The 19,308-nt window shown below is 40.7% G+C and overlaps 3 protein-coding genes across 4 annotated transcripts; 1 reads left to right on the top strand and 2 right to left on the bottom strand.

Annotated features, from left to right (window-relative positions):
* Positions 1 to 30: 30 nt before the first annotated feature.
* Positions 31 to 9,242, bottom strand: pigq (phosphatidylinositol glycan anchor biosynthesis, class Q). 2 transcript variants are annotated; one of them, XM_084570345.1, is made up of 14 exons: positions 9,147 to 9,242; positions 7,750 to 7,945; positions 7,320 to 7,506; positions 7,018 to 7,211; positions 6,701 to 6,897; positions 6,432 to 6,563; positions 6,044 to 6,164; positions 5,680 to 5,806; positions 5,388 to 5,541; positions 3,049 to 3,160; positions 2,322 to 2,402; positions 2,066 to 2,180; positions 1,910 to 1,971; positions 31 to 1,825 (listed from the first exon to the last, which is right to left on the bottom strand). In XM_084570345.1, the coding sequence occupies exons 2-14, from the start codon at positions 7,900 to 7,902 to the stop codon at positions 1,673 to 1,675; spliced, it is 1,788 nt and encodes a 595-aa protein (XP_084426471.1). In that variant the 5' UTR covers positions 7,903 to 7,945; positions 9,147 to 9,242; the 3' UTR covers positions 31 to 1,672. The 2 variants fall into 2 exon arrangements, with proteins under 2 accessions (XP_084426471.1, XP_084426472.1); XM_084570346.1 differs by lacking the exon at positions 9,147 to 9,242 and adding an exon at positions 8,608 to 8,850.
* A 1,392-nt stretch (positions 9,243 to 10,634) lies between these two features.
* Positions 10,635 to 13,592, top strand: eef2kmt (eukaryotic elongation factor 2 lysine methyltransferase). The gene is made up of 8 exons (XM_084571505.1): positions 10,635 to 10,803; positions 11,132 to 11,194; positions 11,292 to 11,372; positions 11,521 to 11,622; positions 12,334 to 12,467; positions 12,667 to 12,911; positions 13,147 to 13,284; positions 13,457 to 13,592. The coding sequence occupies exons 1-8, from the start codon at positions 10,690 to 10,692 to the stop codon at positions 13,555 to 13,557; spliced, it is 978 nt and encodes a 325-aa protein (XP_084427631.1). The 5' UTR covers positions 10,635 to 10,689; the 3' UTR covers positions 13,558 to 13,592.
* A 346-nt stretch (positions 13,593 to 13,938) lies between these two features.
* alg1 (ALG1 chitobiosyldiphosphodolichol beta-mannosyltransferase) lies at positions 13,939 to 18,649 on the bottom strand (the record flags this gene model as incomplete). The annotated part of the gene is made up of 13 exons (XM_084571504.1): positions 18,304 to 18,649; positions 17,145 to 17,222; positions 16,951 to 17,054; positions 16,699 to 16,847; positions 16,444 to 16,533; positions 16,046 to 16,159; positions 15,673 to 15,794; positions 15,410 to 15,448; positions 15,261 to 15,320; positions 14,915 to 15,025; positions 14,700 to 14,814; positions 14,313 to 14,388; positions 13,939 to 14,073 (listed from the first exon to the last, which is right to left on the bottom strand). The coding sequence occupies exons 1-13, from the start codon at positions 18,593 to 18,595 to the stop codon at positions 13,939 to 13,941; spliced, it is 1,485 nt and encodes a 494-aa protein (XP_084427630.1). The 5' UTR covers positions 18,596 to 18,649.
* Positions 18,650 to 19,308: the final 659 nt, after the last annotated feature.

The following is a 19,308-nucleotide window of genomic DNA, read 5'->3' on the forward strand; positions in this document are numbered from 1 at the left end:
ACCATCGCTTGAGTATTATGAAATGTGATATAGAGTAGTAGGACGAGTGTGATTGTATATGTGTCAGATGTGTTTTTATAATGACTCATCTCTCCCTTCAGCTTTGCCAGAACAATCTCCCGAGGATGAACACCTACACACATAATGAATGAAAGATACCGACTTGTGCTGGCAGCACCAGCTTGACTGAAACCATTTAAGTTCATTTGAAGTGTGACAGGCCTGAAATATGGCAATAATCGTACTGTTACTGCGTTAAAAGTAAGGACTGGCTGAACAAGTGATTGACTGAGTTAAAATAAGCCTTCAGACTTACAGTTATTACCCATGAAATGTTTCTTCAGTAACAGTATTTGCAGCTTCTGGACATCGTGTGAAAAGGACTCCCACCAGGATATGAATTGTATTAGAACTGATCAATGGATAATCTAATTAAAATGCACATATACCAGTTTAATTCTTACAAATGACAAAAGGAGGTCAAAAGCCAGGGTGTGATAGGGGGAAAAAAAGGTAAAATAAAAGAATGATGCACATTAAAGCAAGTTTTAATTGATGCCTGCTGTCTACTACAGTTAGATGGAGTGTGTTTAATGTATCACGAGGACTGGACACAGGAGCAAACTGTTAACATTAATCAAATATTTAATCAAAAATGTCATCATTAGGCATACACAAACAGACAAAAGCTGACTTTAACGCTTGGTAATCATCTGTCAAGTAGTTCAAACGTATGGAGGTAACACGGTGATAGAAAAAAAAAACATTTAGACTAAAAAATGTAAAAGGAAATTTAAAAAAAAAAAATAGTTTGTCCAGTTATTATTTGATTTTCACTTGTGTCAATATAAAATCTACACAATTACAAGTTATACATAATCAGTGCAGTTAATACACAATAACTGATCTTTAACCAGCAGGATTTAAAGTAACAGTTTGTCTAAAAATAAAAATACTGTCTACTTCCGTTTAATAGTTAAACTAAACAAGGTCAGTTGGCTAAACGTTTCGACAGGAAACACAACAAACATGGTTACCACAACATCCTTCAGAGACACACCATCCCATGGTCTGAGCTCAGTGGGACCATCATTAGACCCCCCAGGTCCTCTGAGGGTTGTTTGAGTGATGGAGGGAAGCATCAGATGACCTGACCTCAACAATCAGACACCTAAACCCTAAACTGAGATAAAATATAATCAAGAAATATAAACTCAAGTAAAAGGAGTGTATCCTAACCATGCTGCATGGTTGCTGGTGAAGTGTAAAATAATAATCCATTATTTATTATCTTGCTGCCCCACTTTCAAACACAAGCAAAGGAATTGTTTTGGTCCCTTGTTAAATAACATGATAGGTGAAAAGAAAAGATCTTTCAAATCAACAGAATGATAAGTAAAGGACTTTCACCTTCATGATCACAGCTCTTAAAAACACTACAGCCGGATGTGACTACTTGCTGGGTTTTGGGTTTCTGTTCACTGCGCTGTAAAACATATCTCATATAATACGGCAGCTTCAGTTGACACGCTGACGTTTGTCCTGTGGAAAATAAAAGCAGCACATCTCAAAGGTCTTCTGTCTGTTTCAATCTCATCAGTTATTCCGTTGTCTTCCCTTTCCTCCGCCCCCTCATCTCTCCTCTCCCTGTGACACTTCTGGCTTATGTATCTCAGTCAGTCTTGGTGGTTTTGTGTCTCCAGGGGTAAATCAGCTCCCCGACAAACAGCTTCTTGACCAGGGCGGCCCACGAGTCTCTGGGGTAGCAGCTGTAGGTCGGTGTACGGTAGGTCTGAACCGCAGTGCTGCCCTTCAGAGGGTTAATCTGTGGATTAAAACACGAAAATGATTACAGACTGCGTGTCGACCATGCAGGAGCTTTAAATAGAAACAAAGTGGGACCTCTTACCTCCATCAGCAGGTGAAGGGCGGATCCCGGCTCGTCACACAGCACCCTGAACTTTACACCTTCTGAAAGCGCGCGACGCAAGACAACATGCATTTAGTTCACGCTTTTATTTTTAGATCTACCAGGACACCTTGTAAAGATGTGAAGATGTTGTACCTGCCAGTCTGTAGGACCGACAGACGCGGAGGCCCACGGCGAACAGGGGGAAAGAGTTGATGAAATCCACGCTGAGATGGAGGACGCCCTGAAACAGCACCACCACCAGCCGCAGCTACACAACACAGGGACACACAAGTAGGAAAATGTCAATAGAAATGAGTGAGAAAAGAAGAGATGTCTTCCTAATTGATAGATAGATACTTTGCGGTATTACTGACAAGAATTCAGGTTGACTACGTAAAGGTGTGTTTACCAGAGTGAAGACCAGGTAGTAGAGGGCCGTGGTCGGCAGTAGGAACAGCAGGATGGTGAAGAGTAGCGTTCCAATGAAGAGCTGGAAAAACACAAATTCACAGTGAACACTGAGTGAGTCTCTGAGTGTTGATGATCATGATGCATTCCCTTAATCGTAACCTCATTGTCATTTTGGTTTCCATCTTGTAATTGCTTATATACGTACAGACCAAATACTAATTATGATGCAACACTGTACATTGATTGAAAAACAGAAACTGAATGCACATGAGCCACATTTGTTCTGGGAGAAACTATTTTCTTAAATATCTGCTTTTATTCATATTCAGTAAAAAACAGTGGCAACAAAAAATGTGCCATTTAATAATCTAGGCTACGCTGGAACAGAATGTTTTATTTTTTAGTAGCCCAAAAGTTGAGACATGACCCAGAGCACAGGGTATTCTAACCTCAGATGTGACTGAATGGAAATAACATGATTTATAGCTACAAGACATCAGACTGTCCTCATCCTCTCTCCACGACTGTAAAATTACTTGTGAGACGGATTCAAAGGGGAAATAAGAGAGCCATGACAGGGAATCTTTCTAGGTAGATGATGAATCTGAAAACAAATCCAAATGTAGGTGTTGATCTCGAGTTGGTTATTTGTTCTGAAGGAGGGTGTCAGCTCTTTTAGGTGGACAATGATAAGGAAACTGGGATGTTCTCCCTGCGTGCGCTACCTGGTCCAGGTCATAGGAGCAGGAGTCCACTCTCTGGCGCAGGACGTTCCACTTCTTCCCTCTGAAGAGCCTCCAGAGGGACGAGAGGCCGTAGATCTTCAGACAGTACAACCTGCAGGAAAAAAAACACCAATTAAATTGAGGGTATTGAGCAGGTGTAAATCAGGGATCAGATTCTTCCACGGGCCAGTTTTGCAGCATAGATGTTAAAAAAACCTTTATTATAGATAGATATTATGTTGATTGAGTAGAAGGTGACACCACTTTTGGGAAAGCATTACGGTGAACTGGAGGCAAATAAAGTTATTTGAAAAATTAATAAAAAAAAACCCAAAAACATCAGCAGTAACAAACAAAATGTGATTATCAGGTTTCATAGACCGTTATCGATTACATACTCATTCTACATTATCTTTATAACAGAGGAGCTTTCTAACTCAGAACCACAGCGATGCTTCTTCTTGCATCTTCTCCAGAGTAGACGCTGAACTGCGATCACAGAAGATATTTTTAGATGCAGATGCACAGATTTAATAAAAACCTCTGACAACGATTCTCTAAGAGAATTTAAACATTCACTCGACCATGTTCCAAGAGCTGTTAGAGCATAAATATGTAACAAGGAAAGTGGGTAATCTTTTATTATGCACCATGGGCGAACGAGAGCTATCTTTAGAGAAGAACTGCATAATTTAGTCAATCCTCTCTCCTCCACTTTTATCACAGTGTTCAGGCTCCCATCACACCTCACGTCAGACTCGCGGCCAGTATTCCTCCGGGTTAACGCATGACTGAATGGAAGTCGGAGGACGTGAGCGTATCTGATCCGTCATGATTTAAGAAAATCAGGAATTAAATATCACCACACGCGTTCTTTAATCCCTGAGCACGGTTTAGCAGTGATGCCACAGTTAAACACGTTTTTTACATCCCTCAACATGTCTCCCAATTAAAGTAGCTTAGGAGACAGAGACATTTAAAATTTAAATATCATAACGCCGGAAACATAAAGACCCACTGACAAAGATTAAACTATATCTAGGTTACTCTGAGACAAAGGAGCCCACAAGATAGGTTAATATATTTAGTTTTAAACTACAGCGAGGGTGTCTGAGTCACGTCCGTCACTTTTTAGTGCCCCTTGGAAAAACGCCCATTGTAGCCTTCACCATTTCAACTCATTTCTCTACTGTCAAGCGTCAGTTGGTGTGTTGCAGTCCGTTGAGCCCTCAGGATAACCGTATGCTCCAGAGTTTAGATTATAAACAAACCACGCACATAAAGACAACGCTAACATAGTCCTGTTCAGCAGGTGTGTCAGTTCCACAGGTATCTATGCACCAAGGTATGTTTAAATACTACTATTCTATGGATCAGCTAGATGACAAATACATTAAGTTCCGTTGTTTGCAGTTCGAAGTCTTTACCATGTCTTATTGTCTGTTACTTCTGAGCACAGGGAGTGCAAACATTTTGAGCAAACTGACTAGAAGAGCAGAGCAGAATGTGTGCCAGCTGAAGTAAGAAACAACTTGAATTCTTTTTTTTTTCCCCAACATCTGACCCAGTTATGCAACAGTGATGTCAAACAAAACATCCTGTGCTTAACGTCGAGATTCTGCTGTTTTACGTATTGCTGCAGCAGTTAAAACTACACCGAAAATAGCAATAACGTCTCTGCCACATCTCTGGGAAAAAACAGCCTCGTCTAATGCATGAATGACTTCATCGTTTGAAGGATCATTTATACTAATGCGTTAACAGATGGTTTCTAATGATTAAAACCGCTGCACGATGTCGTCAAGCGATCACGGCGAAAACTATTCATTTCTGTAATGAATACCTCCTGAGCCCACATCTGGTTTTGTTTATTTGATTTAAGATCCACTGTCCGTGCCGACTGTAGTCGCTACTACGTTCAGCTCGTTTCTCTATGTGGCTATTTTTCTGACTTGCAGCCTTTTTACTGGTGCATATGTTTTGTTAATTGGGTGTTAAAGAGCGTTGGGCTCCAAGGTCCGCTGTGTGTTGCAGAGTTGCAGTTATCTGCATTTTCCATTTTACAAACAGGAGAAAATGTCTACATCTTAGTGGAGATCACTACAATTAAAATGTTTTTGTTGGACCAACAGAAGAATCCGCTGACTTGGAAGAATTCCCCACTGCAGGTTATTAAAAGCAATGACTCACTCAGATACATTACAACACAGTGCTCTCTTGCATTGCAAGCATGTAATGCCGTTGCAAAACATTTCTAAATTCTGAGGTTTTCAGTGTGGTATAATGGTAACTGTATAATATTTTATATTTTATGCTAGAATGAATTCAACTTTAAGTACCTGGCTCCATAGACGTAGAAGCAGTAGATGTGGAAGGTGAGCAGAGCCACCATGTCGGACAGCAGAGAGAGGGCGAAGGTGAGGCCGAGGCAGGCTGACAGGCCTCCGTACCACAGGATCCCCTCAATGAACGGAGACATCAGGTGGATGTAGCCTGTATGAAAAGACGATACAGCAAACCGCTGAGCACTAGCGTCACTAGCAGCACAGGCAGGGTTTATGTGTTGTTTTAAAATGTGGAAAGATCCCGCCATAGTAGAAAAGCTTCAGCATGTTTTGTGCTGGGACTCACTTATCCAAAGGTGAATGTGGTAAAGGAAGAAGCGGCCCAGAACCTGGTCCAGAGCTCGGTTCATCTTCAGCCCTGCTGGAGCTCCCATCAGCCACTGCAGCAGTTCTTCAAGTTCTTTAGACACGTGCTGAAGATGATATGAGAAATGGAGGATTTTAAATGCAAAAAAGAAATCTGCAATGACTAATATATTAAATCAGGTCATTTACAAATGACTTAAAGGGGTTTGTTAATAATGTGTGTGTTTGTGGAAAACGTTCCGGGGGATGGCCGTGTTCAACATGCAGTCTGCCATGCCCCGCAGCAAGAATTTATGCTACTGCGATGATGACCTCATTGAACACAGTGATCATATCAAACTCACATCAGCTACAGGCACCAGGGTGTTGGCCAGCATGGTGATGTTGTTGTCTCTGTAAAGCCAAGACATCAGCAACACTCCGAGAGCCACGTCCACCAGGAACGACACCAAGATGTTGGCTTTCCTACCGACAGAGACACAGACATGAAGGGGAAGAATGACCTACCAGTTTCAGCACGGTAACAACAACATTTATTTAAGAACTGTGAAGAGCTTCTGACGGAGATTTGGATTTGGGCATCAGGAGGCTCAGCTTGAACGTACAATTCCACCAAGTCTACCATGCATAAATTTAAATGATCAGAGCAAAATCTGTTGGTATAGACGAGGTATGCTCACAGCACCACATATGTAGTACACAGAAAAGCTCCACACATTACCAGAAGCCTACCTCATGAACTGTGTGTGATTAGTGGCTGGTTTCAGTGAGCTGATTGTCCTCATGTGCTCGGTTCTGTAGCTGAGCTGGACACATGTGGACAGCTTACTGGACAGGAAGCGCAGCGGGTAAAGGCTGAAGATTCTGCAAATAAAATTAGAAAAATTTAGGATTTTATGGTTTGGTTTGGTTTACGTGACAGTAAACAAAGTATTTTTTATGTTTGGATTATTTACTGGCATTTTATAGACAAATGGAATAGTTGATTTTCAGACTCTCACCGGATGTTACAGATCCACGTCCATATGGAGAGCAGCCAGCCGATGAGCATGCATAGCGGCACGGAGGCCTGTTTCAGCAGCTCTACGATGATGCTGGCCTCTCTGCCTTCAGACTGCCAGTGTGTCGACTTCAGTGGCCCGTCATCATATTTGTCCCGAAAGAACAGAGGCTGGCTGTGGGCCACCGTCTGGAACATCTGCACAGTAGAAGGAGGAGCATGTTAGTCATACAGGGCTCTTTTACAAGAAATGAATATGGAGCAAGGAAAATCAGTCTACATCGAGCAGGGAAATGTCCAGCTTTTTTTTTTCTCTACCTGTCTCAGCTCGGAGGGTGAATCCGTTTTAGGGTCGTGGTCTCCGCTCTCAATGGGGTGGAGCTGCGACAGCATCACCTTCCTCTGCTCATAGTGGACAAAGATCACCTTCTGCTCATCCTCCTCCTCTTCTCTATCACTGCCAACCCCTTCCTCGTTCTTCTTTTTTTCTTCACGTTGAACTATTCTTCCATCTTATTGTGACAGAAAAAAGAAAAATTATCTTTATGAACTGTTCTATTTGTTTTATTAATCTTACTATTTTGACTTCTTGACTTGCTGGCCTGGTTTGATGGCCTTACTTTGATCTTGCTTGAGGATCTCGCAGGTGAAGCCTGTCTTTCCCATCTGGCGCCTGATCTGAAGCCAGCGTTCCTGGGGGAAGATGGTGCTGAGGTCCCTGAGGAAGCTCTCCATGCCTTCCTGACCCTCTTTGGGTAAACTCCAGGAGCCCAGCACTGACAGCTCCACCCCGCTTTGGGCCTGCATCTTGAACCAAAAAATGGAAAGCAGAGCCGTGAGAAAAGAATTTTTAATGCTGTACAAATGTACAAATTGAACAATATGTCTTCTGCAGCTACAAACTTTGTCTGGATTTGTAAAAAGAGAAACAAAGGTGACACCTGCTGGACCAACTAGTTGCCTACAATTAGCCTGTTTTTCTTTGAAGATAGGACTCATGCAGAAGATTATACAATGTCACTCAGTCAGCTGCCCTGTAACTGCACCAACCTGTTGGATATACTGTTTGACCTGGCCAGGGATGAAGGGATAGTGGATGACTGCCAGCACCACGGCTGAGTCATGACCAGAGATCCAGCGGCCCACCAGCAGCCCGCTTTCTGCCCGGTTACAGCACTGTGGGAAGAAGATCTTCAGGACCATGACTACTGCAGCTCAGAGTTCAGCCTCCAGCAGCTTTGACGGTCTGAGAAAGAGGAGAAAAATCATGGCCGTGAGTTGTTATTTTTACTGAAGTAAATAATTAATAGCGGCCAAAATGACAGAGCAGTTTAAGACGCACATACTTATTCCCGCAACAGTTTTGTTGAGATTAAAACTGTAGATTAGAAATATGTACTAAACAATGAAGGATAAACTCAACTGCCATGGTTTTTTTTTGCCTGGAGAACAGCAGAACACTGTTAAACAGTAGAAGTTATAACTTGTTTTCTTGTTCCTCCAAGAGAAAAGTTATTCTGAAAATTTACGCTATAGAAAACTAATTTTGGAGACTTGCTGAGAGAAACTGGGGATGTCTGCTTGAAAGTGATGGCACACAAATAACGCGACTGTCATGGAATAAGTGGAAATTACAACTTTTATTTTTTTCTGTTTGATGGATCAGCATGTGGGACTTAAACTGAAACAAAGAAGTATCATATTTTTTTATTTTTTTATTTTTTTATTTTGTACTGCAGTTTGTGTTTTGAACGGTCCCATATTTAACGCATCTGGTTTGATAAACGATGCAGTATGTTGCATTACTTTATGTAGCATGCACGTCGCTGCAAACCGATTCAACTGAACCTAACTATCCCTCAAAAAAAAAAAAAAAAAAAAAAATATCTGTACTTAAATCAACAATACCTGCCGAATAGTAGAGCGGATCCTTACTCTTCATAAAAAACAGTCCTCTGATGGATGTATTCACGTAAAGAACTGAAGAAGACGACGGAAGAAAAACACTAGATTTCCCTCGTGTGAATGGAGTTTGTTGATGCAATAGTAACGGGACGAGACGGTCGGTCTCCTTTTTGCCCTTCAAATATTGAGTTTGAAGCGTGTTGTTGTGGCAACACTGAAAGCCCGGGGCAGGAATGCCATTGATTTTCGTGGCAGTAATGTCAATTAGCAAGCTAGCACAAGAAAGTAGGTTATCTGTAGAGCTAGCTCCAAAAAAATATACGGGGAACTTAGTAAACATATATATGAAAAATGATAAAGGCGTAACGCTGATTTATTCGAGCTAACCAACTCCTGCTCGAAGTTCACTACAACCCGTTCACTAAAAGTGTTAAAAATAAATTTTTAATTAAGTGACAGAAGCTAAATTGAGCAGCGCAAATGCCCAAACTACTGACATCAGTATAGATACGCGAAATGAGAGTAAACAGTTTATTATTTACCTTTCTTAATACAAATACAGGCTTTCACCTTCCATCTGAAACGCCGAGAAGAGTCTGGTTTAGCTATATCGAGACAGCCGCCATTTTCATTGTTGACAGTCCGTTTATCAAAAAGGCTCCGACGAGGAACACAAGTGCGTATGTGTTCCTTTTAGTCGACTTGTGTTCAACACTTGAGGAGAAATCAGAATTTCAAATGACAAAGAATGAAAAGTATGTATAAAAAAAAAGTTTGAATATTTCTATGGTGTCCCTGAAATGATGGCTCATGTTTAGTCACTTCCGTTTTGAAAGAAAACTAGAAATCCACACGGTTATTATGACCAGTGCTATATGTTATTGGTGTTGGTCACACATTAATAAACTGTTGACAGAAATCGTCGTGTAAATTGACATTACTGTTGATTATACCGATGATAATACTGTGTGGTATCTGCTAATTTAATATGACTGTCACAACAGGAAACGTGTCTTCCCAAATAAAACCTAAGAACTTCAAACAATAAAACACTGATATATTTGATAAAACATTAACTAACAAGGTGGTTAAATTAGGTATAGTATACAGTACACATTAAAATATGCAGTATAATGTTAATCTGCCAATTCCATCAGTAATTCCGATTATTTATTTATTTGTTTTTGTTTTGTTTTTCGTTTATGAACGTACATTTCTTAATTCGTTATTGGCAGTACTATATTACTCTTTCCCGTCATGACAGTTACTATAATGTCTTTATTTTATGATTTTTATTTTGCAATATAGTAAGTCTTATATAAACTGACTTTATATTTCCCTGCTTTTCTGTTAAAGTTGTAAAGCTCAAAATATAAATAATATATACAACATTAAGTTCAGAAAACTTGTTGACCATCATTTATGTACTGGGTTATCAATAATTACTATAGATATTTGGTCCTCTGTGTATGTATATTGTTTTCATACCATTAAACATATTTTAGTTATCCATTGTGATTAATAATTTGATGTATTCAAAAAAGAAATAGTTCTTAAGAACTAATAAATAATCGACAATGATGAAAGCAGAATGATCAACTTTGTTATTTTCAGTTTTTCTAATAAAAAAATAATATAATTTTCTTGTTACTCACCAGTAAAGGCTCAGTATAGGCTGTTCCTGTGAATGAGGAGTTGGCCCAACTGTAAAGAGATTTATCTCGTCCTGCGGTGACACAGCAAGAAAAGAGCGGGATGACAACAGAAGACTAAAAATAACAAAACATATTCTTAGCATCAAACTCTTAAGAAATGTCTTTGTGAGGATTACTAATTAGATATAAGTTTATGTTTAAAAGTTACTCTAGCGTTTAAAATAAAAATAATAATAATTTTATTTTATTTGTTACGTAAATGTGCAACATTTTATTTAACTTTTCCACAGATGCAATGCCTCTCTAATGTTTTTATTTTATTTATATGCCACTACACTAAAAGAATAAACTACACTACCCGGTGACTTTGGCGAGAAATGATCGCGGTGAATTGTGGGTAAGCAGGAAGTAAACAAAACACACGTGGAAGATGGCGCATTTAGAAGAAACCACAGAGAAGGGAACAGTAAAAGATGGGGATATTTTAAAAGACTTCCAGGTGTCGTTTTTCGCTATGAGTCGTCTGGCTTCATTACCGTGGACTGTGAGTAAGAGAACAAGACAGGGAGATAATCTCTCGCCAAACTCTATTCAAAATACGTGCGTTTGTGATTGTACATTCATTAGCAACATGCTCACTGACTCAAATTATATCTGAAACCAGTCAATTGACCCTTCTGCGTAATTCGGCATAGCTATGACCCAGCAGTAGGTCTAAACTGAACAAAATTCAATTCCTGCTCTTTATCTTAAATTCAGAGTTGAACCCCAGTCTCACTGTGTTGTTGACACACATGTAGTTGATGCTGTAGATTATTGTGACACTATAAAGACCACAGTTAAGTCATTGCATCATATCTGATTGTTTACAGTTTGTGGAAAAAGACCTTGAGAGGAACAAGTCATCAGCGGTCATTTCAGAGATACTAAAACATGTAAGTGGGACAACATACGATCCAATGCAGCATATTGTAAAAATAAAACTGTTCATAATTATCTGTAGCGTAATCAGTAATGCTGTTATTTTTACAGACGTGTCTTCATCCTCTGTGCCAGAACTTTCCACCATCGGTCAAATACAGGAGGCTGTTTCTCTCTGAGCTCATCAGACGGGTAGGTGTTTCTCTCTGAGCTGCATCCTGATCAAAATTCCTTTTTTAGTAACGTTGTCAATATAATCAAAACGTACAGAGAAACCTTTTGTGTTAATTATTGGTTACAAAATAGTAAATGGAATCCGATGGTTGTTGTTTTTCCACAGCAGGAGGCTGCAGACTGTGATCCTCTGGACGAGCTGTACGATGCCCTGGCTGAGGTGGTAGGAGCTGAAGAGAGGACAGAGTGCTACAAGAGCTACTTACTGGTACCAGACACACAGCACTCACTGTAGTACAAACTGACTCTTTATGGTGATGATGACAGCTGTCTTAGTTGGAAATTAACAAAATCTTCAAACGTAGAAATGTGTTTTTTTTATGTGATGGTGAGCTTCTGTTTCCACATTCAGAGATAAATGATCATCATCAATAATAATATATCAGTTGGAAGTAAAAAGGCTCACAATTCAAACAGCGTGCATCACTTTAACACTACAGCAGCAGGTGATCCTCACTTTGTCTTGTTTGCTCAATTAATTGATAAAAAGTTTCCATCAGTCACTCAGAGCTCAAAGTGACACTTTCCCGTTTCTCATTCTGCCCAGATCAACCACCAAATACTTAGTTATTTAAAATATTTAAAATGACAATATATTTAACCTAAACCCCAGAAAATGCTCCCAACTTGAACCATAAAATGTTAGACATCTTTGCATAAAAAAAAGAGGATAATAAAATAGGTCATTTTCTTGCAATCGACTTATCATTTCAGTTTTACTTATGCAGTAAATACTCTGGAGTAGTATGATAGCTAAAGTACTCATTCTGCAGAATTTACCAATTTACCAGATTCTTTTTGTGAACATAAACTTTTACAAGGATCCTAACCAGTTTTTTAAATTTTAAAATTGTCTATATGAATATGGTAATAAAAAAAGACTTGAACACCATGTCTGCTGTCACTTTGTGTGCTGCAGCCCAACGGTGATGCCGTCAGCCTGCTGGAAAACATTGCTCTGATCTCAGAGGGAACGACAGGATTGGTGACCTGGGAAGCTGCACTCTACCTGGCAGAGTGGGCTCTGGATCACAAGCAGGCCTTCAGTGGCAGGTATCACCACCCCGAAACAGAAGGAAAATGAATTTATCTTTTGTCAATTTAGTTGGAGACTCATATTTGGTCCTCAGCTGTTCAGTATGAATAGATTACTTTTTGTTGTCCACATATTTTAACCCTGAATGGAAATTGATAGGCATCATTATCCTCTAGAGAGGTGTGAGTTGAGGTTTTAAATCCGTTCTGTCTGCAGGACGGTTCTGGAGCTGGGCAGCGGTGTGGGGCTGACCGGTATCACCATCTGCCGCTCCTGCAGCCCGAACAGATTCGTCTTCAGTGACTGTCATTCCAGAGTCCTGCAGAAACTCAAAGACAACGTCCATGTGAACGGTTTGACCGAGCAGGGGTCTCCTGCAGTTAGCGTCAAGGAGCTGGACTGGACGACGGCATCGGAAGAACAGCTTAAAGAGATTGGGGCCGACACCGTCATCGCTGCAGGTTCAGTTATTGTCTGCTGGGAATGTGAATTAATATGTTGCATTTTTGCTTAAACAACTCCTTATTAAAACATGTTGATCATAATAAATCAAAACACCTTTCTGCTGATTAGACCTCGTCTCTGTGAATAACACTGTTTCATACTCTCGTGTTACTGTAAGCACTTTACACTGACAGTAAATATGTGAACATGTGAACTTTAAAGTCTTACAGATGTCCCTTCTTTCTGGTGCAGATGTGGTGTACGACCCTGAAGTCGCAGTAAGTCTGGTGAAGCTGCTGTCCAATATCCTGAGGTGTTCGTCTGCCGAGGTCCTCATCTGCTCCACGGTTAGAAACCCGGAGACGTACAGCAGCTTTAAAAAACAGCTCGGTAAGAAACCACTGAGGACGTTAGAGATCCATGTATCATTAACGTGGCTGCTTTGGAATATTTTAATCAACTTAACGAGACAAAGAGAATTTATTAATGAATTGTGAGTTGTGCAACAGGATAAGCTTTGGGATGCTTCATTGAGCTCACACATTTGTGTTTGTTTTGGCAGAAAATGCTGGAATCAGCCATCAGGTGATGACAGGACCGGTCAGCCACGTGTTTCCCTACAACAGACTCTCCACCATAGAGCTGATTAAACTGTACAGGTGACACGACTGTAGCACAATAAAGATTTTATTTACAAATGTACATCGTATCAAAGTCTCTTTTATACATTCAAGTGAAGTAAGACAAAACTGAAGGAATGGAAACGTAAGACTCTTTAACTTCACAACATTAAAAAAAAACAAAAAAAAAACTACTTTATCTGAAAAATATTGGTATTGCCCCTTAAAGTGTGTATACTTGGAAACTGCTAGTGGACTATAAGAGGGTGGCCCACTGCACACGCGCATTAGTGAGTGTAAAAGCCAACCTAGGTTGTAGTCTGAGGTGTCAACAGTTTTCAAAGATCTCTTTGGATGTGGGCAATGGGAAACCTCAACAGGAAGGCTGAGTGGTGGCCCTGTATTGTCCCACTCTAGCTGTATTTCATCTAGGACCAGCAATCAGAGGCAGGACATTCTGGTCCCAGTTGTCGTCCCAGCACAGTCCTCTGCTGGTGTGGAGGTTCCTCCTGAACGCGCCCAGTCTGCCATCTGAACTGGGGAACTCTGACAGGAGAGACTGAAAACACAACATTGTCAGCACTGGTCTCTTGAAAGAAGCATGAGCAGAGATTCTGTAAATCATAAAGTGCCAAAATTTCTCTATCGCTCCCTGCTGGCTGATTGCAGTATACCTCATAAGCCCCGCCCCTTCCATGTTAGGCAATGGGATAATAGGCAGCACTTATTATCCTGAGTCTGAGCTGTTCATGATCTGCACAGGTTCAGCTGTATTTTGGTTACAGATGTTCCTCTCACCTTGAGCTGCTCAGCAAGCTCCAGAGAGTCTTTGAAGATCAGTCCGTTCTCCTCGTGCTTCACCAGCTCATGTAAACTGGACAGAAAAGACAGACGAGTTGGATTTCATATCAACTTTAGGCAAAAAGGACAGGTTGACAGCAATGTGAAACTTGTACAGGAGTCAGGTCTTCAGTGATGGTGTTAAGGCTCTGATTCAATTTGAAATAAAGCACTGATGCTACATTAAAGGACGGTATAAACTGCAAGCATTCAAAAGTAAATTGACTTGGGCGCAAATTGTTTCTTGTTTGTGTATTAATGTGCACGGGCCCTTTTTAAATAAACTAATGTGTGTAGACGGTGTCAGTAACAGATGAAACTGAGTGTGCCGCGATGCGTTCTCACCAGTTGAAGTGGATGGCGCAGACGGGAAGGCAGCACCCGAACATGTCCACCACCTTCATGGGCAGATCCAGACCACTGGACGACTTGTGGAGACAAACGCCCAGATCTGCTGAACCTGGAGGACAAAACAAACACGAGAGTGTGAGGTCACTCAATGCCTGAATTGCAAACATTTATTCTACACATTCGATATGATCAAATAATATGAAACACACCTAATAAGACAGGATAGTCTTCTGCCTCCAGCCAAGGCGTGCAGATCTTCACATGCTCCAAATGCAGCGAGTCAATGAGCTTCTTGTAGTGTTCCTTCTGAGGACCTTTACCTGCACAAATGCATACATGTTAGTGGGAGTATGTCCCTGATGCCTTTGATGAAATCACACTTCACAATTATACAAAAACAGTCCTTCTAAGTGGAGAGTGAAAGGATATCCATAGCGGGTACTACAGTCGTTGGTTGGTACTGTACAAGACAGAGCAAATAAAACCCTCTTTTATTTATCATTTGTCCCCTCCCTTCTCTCTGAGACTGATCAGAAGTCAAGAGAAGTTTATTACCTGTGATCACACAGACTAACGACGGTAACAGAGCTCCTCCTTTAATGAAACCTTCGTACACTGTTGAGAAAAAATGGATTTTAGGTGAGAACGAAAGAAAAACACTTTTTACTTATTTGTTGTTAATTTCAGTATAAAACATTTTGTACCTTCAAGAGCCTTAAGCAGGATGGAAAAGTCTTCATCCTCTGTGGAGTGTTGTAACAGTGAAACAGTGTAGTTATGAGTTTGAACCATGAAACGAGATAATTACAGAAAATACTTCAAAAATATGAAAGTAAAGTTCATAAGCCTTGTCATTTTTACGTTTTATGACTGCACTGGATGACACAGACAAGACAGAAACCACAGTAATGATCTTCTCCTCCACAGAGATTTATCCCCAGCGAGTAATAACTATTTCTTCTCTGACCTGTCCAGCTGGTGCTGCTGAGCAGCAGCGCAGGTCGTTCTGCCCTCAAAGCCACAGAGCCGTCAGTGGGGTCACGAACTGAGAAGGCGCTTCTCTCTGCCTCCACCTCCAGATCCTCAGGTCTGAAAACACGCAGATGTTTTTAACACAAGAAAACAACAACCTCCAGAACAACAAATCCGCAAACAGCAAATTCAGCATTAAACGCTAACTATCATGACTATACTCTGTTGCTCCACAGTCACCTAAATATAAAAATATTCTGCATGTGTTGCCGCACAAAGTAAAATTGAAGTAACTTTTGTGCTTTTTACAAGACAGTTGGTGACTGAAATACTTCAGTGACACTCATCTGTCTCTTTTCACTTCTCACCCTGTGTGCTGGAACTGAGGATAAGTGTCAGCCAGCCTCATGAAGAGCTCGTGCTGCAACTTCTGAGGAGTCTCTCTGAAGATGGAGGCAGGTCGGTCGTACAGAGTTGTCGCCCTGCAAAGATCACACCGTCAGCAATGTTGCTGCACGTCTATAATCACAATCTTTTATCCTGCAGCTCATGTTTTCAGTCTAAAGTTAATTGGTTTTACTGCTGCTATAGTCTGCCATGATATTTGATGATACATGATGTTAATGACACACTGTAAGACTTAACAGCAAAAAATACAACAGCTCGTCAGGGTCACACAGCAGAGAATTGGATCCTAAATTTCTGATTCTGTTTTTGTCCACTAAAAATGGGACATTCAATACTGAAAGTGCAAAGAACATCATACTTGATGCCCCAGTTTTTCTGCAAGTCTTCCTTCATTGCATTGGTAACACACAGGTTGTGGGTGGCCAGAGGTCCGAAGAAGTGCTCATACCTGTAAGATAAGAATGAAAACTGCTATCAGAGAAACACCAGATCTGCTTAACCTGATAAATCACTGGAATTAAACACCACCAAAGAGGAATTTATTGAAAGATTTGGATCGCAAGGAAAAGGGGGAGTCTCAAGTGATTGATCACCGCTCTGCAGCTGTACTCACCACTTTGCCAGGCGGACCACAGGATGTGTCGGACCGTGGCTCAGCGCCATGATGGTGTAGCCGTAGTTGTGCCAGTCGATAACAAAGCTGCTGCCACGCAGAACGCACACGAGCCAGGCTACGGCAATACTAGGCAGCCCAGGAGGATTCTGGGATACAAACAGTCATTAAAAGGGCGATGTCTATGCAAAACCTAGTCGAGTGGGGCACATTAGATTTATAAAAGCAGTACATATAGTAGTGCAAACAAACCTGCATTAGAATATGAGACTGGAGCTCCATTGTCAGCAGCACGCGAAGAAGCTGCAGCGACTGAACGATCACCTTCGTCACGTATGTGAGGACTTTGGGTCCGACTGGAAAAGCAACAGAGCGCTTCGTGTGAACCAGCTTCTCTGGAGTTTCATTAAATCACTGAGCAGATATAAAAATATAAGTCCTGTTACCTCGAACACCTCTCACTTCTGCAATGGGGACGATCCTGATTTTCTCCTCATTCAGGACGTCTTGGTGAGGCTTGGTGTCTTGAAAAGAATCAGAGCAAACATCTGTTAACGTAACACCCAGAGTTTTTATTTGATGACTTTTTCAAGTGCTAACTGATACAACAACTACATCGGGGATAATGGTTTAATATGAACACATAGAAAAATAGATCCAGAAAAGGCAAGAAGACTATATTATAGTTTTGTTTTTTGTTTTTTTAAAAAACAGGACTTTCAGTCAGAATATTATGTTTTCATTGTTTTTGGAACTTTTAGTATTGTGAAAATTCAATATACTTCTAAATATGCTACAAATATGTTAGGATTCATTATGTTGCATCTTTTTTTGTGATTGTTTTGGATCTCTGCGATTATTTCAAACCCATCTTCTGTAGTTTGGCTTGTGTCTCTTTGCCTTTTTTTCATTGCTTTATGTCTCTTCCCGGACGTTGGTTTGCATCTCCTCATTCATTCATTCATCTTCTGTAACCACTTGTCCTGTGAAGGGTCGCTGGGGGGGCTGGAGCGTATCCCGGGCAAGAGACGGGGTACACTCTGGACAGGTCGCCAGTCTATCGCAGCATCTCCTCATGGTCATTCTAAATCTTTGTGATAACTTTTTTTTTTTTTTTACATGTCCTTTCCGCTGTGTCATGTCTCTTCTTGGGATCATTTCAAATCTCTCTGCAGCAATTTTGCGTCTCTACATAACTAATGGTATATTATGCTCTGCTTTCTGGTCGTTTCATGTCTCAATAATCATTCTGCATTTATTTGTGAATGTTTAACATTTGTTTAGAGGGTTTGTTATCTTTGTGATAATTTGATTGACTGTGGAACATCAAAATATTCATAATAATAATATAATTTCTAAAAGGGAACCCCTTGATCCCTGGGGTCATCAGTATTACTCTCATGTGTTCTAGGTGTAATGTACAGTACTGGATAGGTCGATCAGGTATTTTATTTAGAGTTGCTTTTCGTCTAATCTACAGTGTGCATTCATTCTCGTACATGAGTTGACACTTGAATGAAACTTTATTTAAAGTTCCGCTGATCATAACAGCATCTTGTGAAACATTATGAAGGGAAACAAATAAATAAATGACAGTATTCTTACCTAAAAACCCCACAAAAGTGACATGATATCCGTGTTTGCTGAGGGACAAGGAGTGATACTGCATCCTAGGACTGCGACCAATGTCCCCCAACACCAGCACACACACCCGCCGGTCAGTTCCGCCGTCCCGATGCCGCAAGCTCCGCCACCACAGCGACAGCAGCCCGGTAACGACAGTGAAAGACACAGTCGGACACGCTAAGCCCGAGTCTGTCGCATAACACGCCGCTAAAATCACAGCAAACAGCGAAAAAACTACGAGAAAAGCCGTGGAGCTGCAGAGCGTCGCCATGTTTGTTTGAGATTTGTGATGACGCGGCTCAGTGAGGGGGGAGGGGCTTCAGATTTAAAGGGGCAGCGGAGTTGGAAACGATGCGTTCAAATGCAACAAAGGAGATGTTCATGAATATCAGAAAATAAGAACTTTCTTTTGAACCATTGTTAGATTTGATCCAACATGTCACTATCTGATAGCATGTGTTAATAGATTTTTTATAATAGCAGCCTATAAAACTTTATTGAAAATTGCAGAAAATGAAAACACAAATCTGTACATAGATAGCAGCTTTAGAAATACAAAATAGACCAGTGACAGTATCCAAATAAATTAAATTGAATAGACACAGCGCACTCTTGACAAAATGCAAGGATTTTCCACCTCACATTTATAAAAGAACACTTAAACACCACACATAAAAGGTACTAAAAGTTATTCTGGGTTCTACCACAAGGGGGCACTACAAATATATGTATTTCGTTATTTCAGCCCCTAAAAAGCACTGACGTGCACATAATTGGTAAAGCAGAAGTGTTAAAACAAATTAAATTGATCAAAAAGTTATTTTATTTTGACAACGTCAGCGGTGCCCTCTGCCTCTGATATTTGCCTCACGTCATGCCACATTGCCTTTTATTAACATTAGCCTATATGTTAGTAACATGAACCAAAGGAAGCTAATAACATCCCATGAGCGGAGCCTGAATGCTGTTTTTTGCCCCCAACGG

The sequence above is a fragment of the Chelon labrosus genome (genome assembly GCF_963514085.1).
Source record: "Chelon labrosus genome assembly, chromosome: 21".
Classification (NCBI taxonomy): domain Eukaryota; kingdom Metazoa; phylum Chordata; class Actinopteri; order Mugiliformes; family Mugilidae; genus Chelon; species Chelon labrosus.

Bases quoted from the DNA above. Each gene is read 5' to 3' on its own strand.
- pigq (XM_084570345.1), bottom strand. From the start codon at position 7,902: ATGGTCCTGAAGATCTTCTTCCCACAGTGCTGTAACCGGGCAGAAAGC. The intron at 5,542-5,679 runs GTGAGTCCCAGC...CTTTTCATACAG, and splicing joins CCACATTCACCTTTGGATAA to GCTACATCCACCTGATGTCT. The intron at 1,826-1,909 runs GTAAGAGGTCCC...TTTAATCCACAG, and splicing joins CCCTTCACCTGCTGATGGAG to ATTAACCCTCTGAAGGGCAG.
- eef2kmt (XM_084571505.1), top strand. From the start codon at position 10,690: ATGGCGCATTTAGAAGAAACCACAGAGAAGGGAACAGTAAAAGATGGG. The intron at 11,195-11,291 runs GTAAGTGGGACA...TTATTTTTACAG, and splicing joins TTTCAGAGATACTAAAACAT to ACGTGTCTTCATCCTCTGTG. The intron at 13,285-13,456 runs GTAAGAAACCAC...TTGTTTTGGCAG, and splicing joins CAGCTTTAAAAAACAGCTCG to AAAATGCTGGAATCAGCCAT.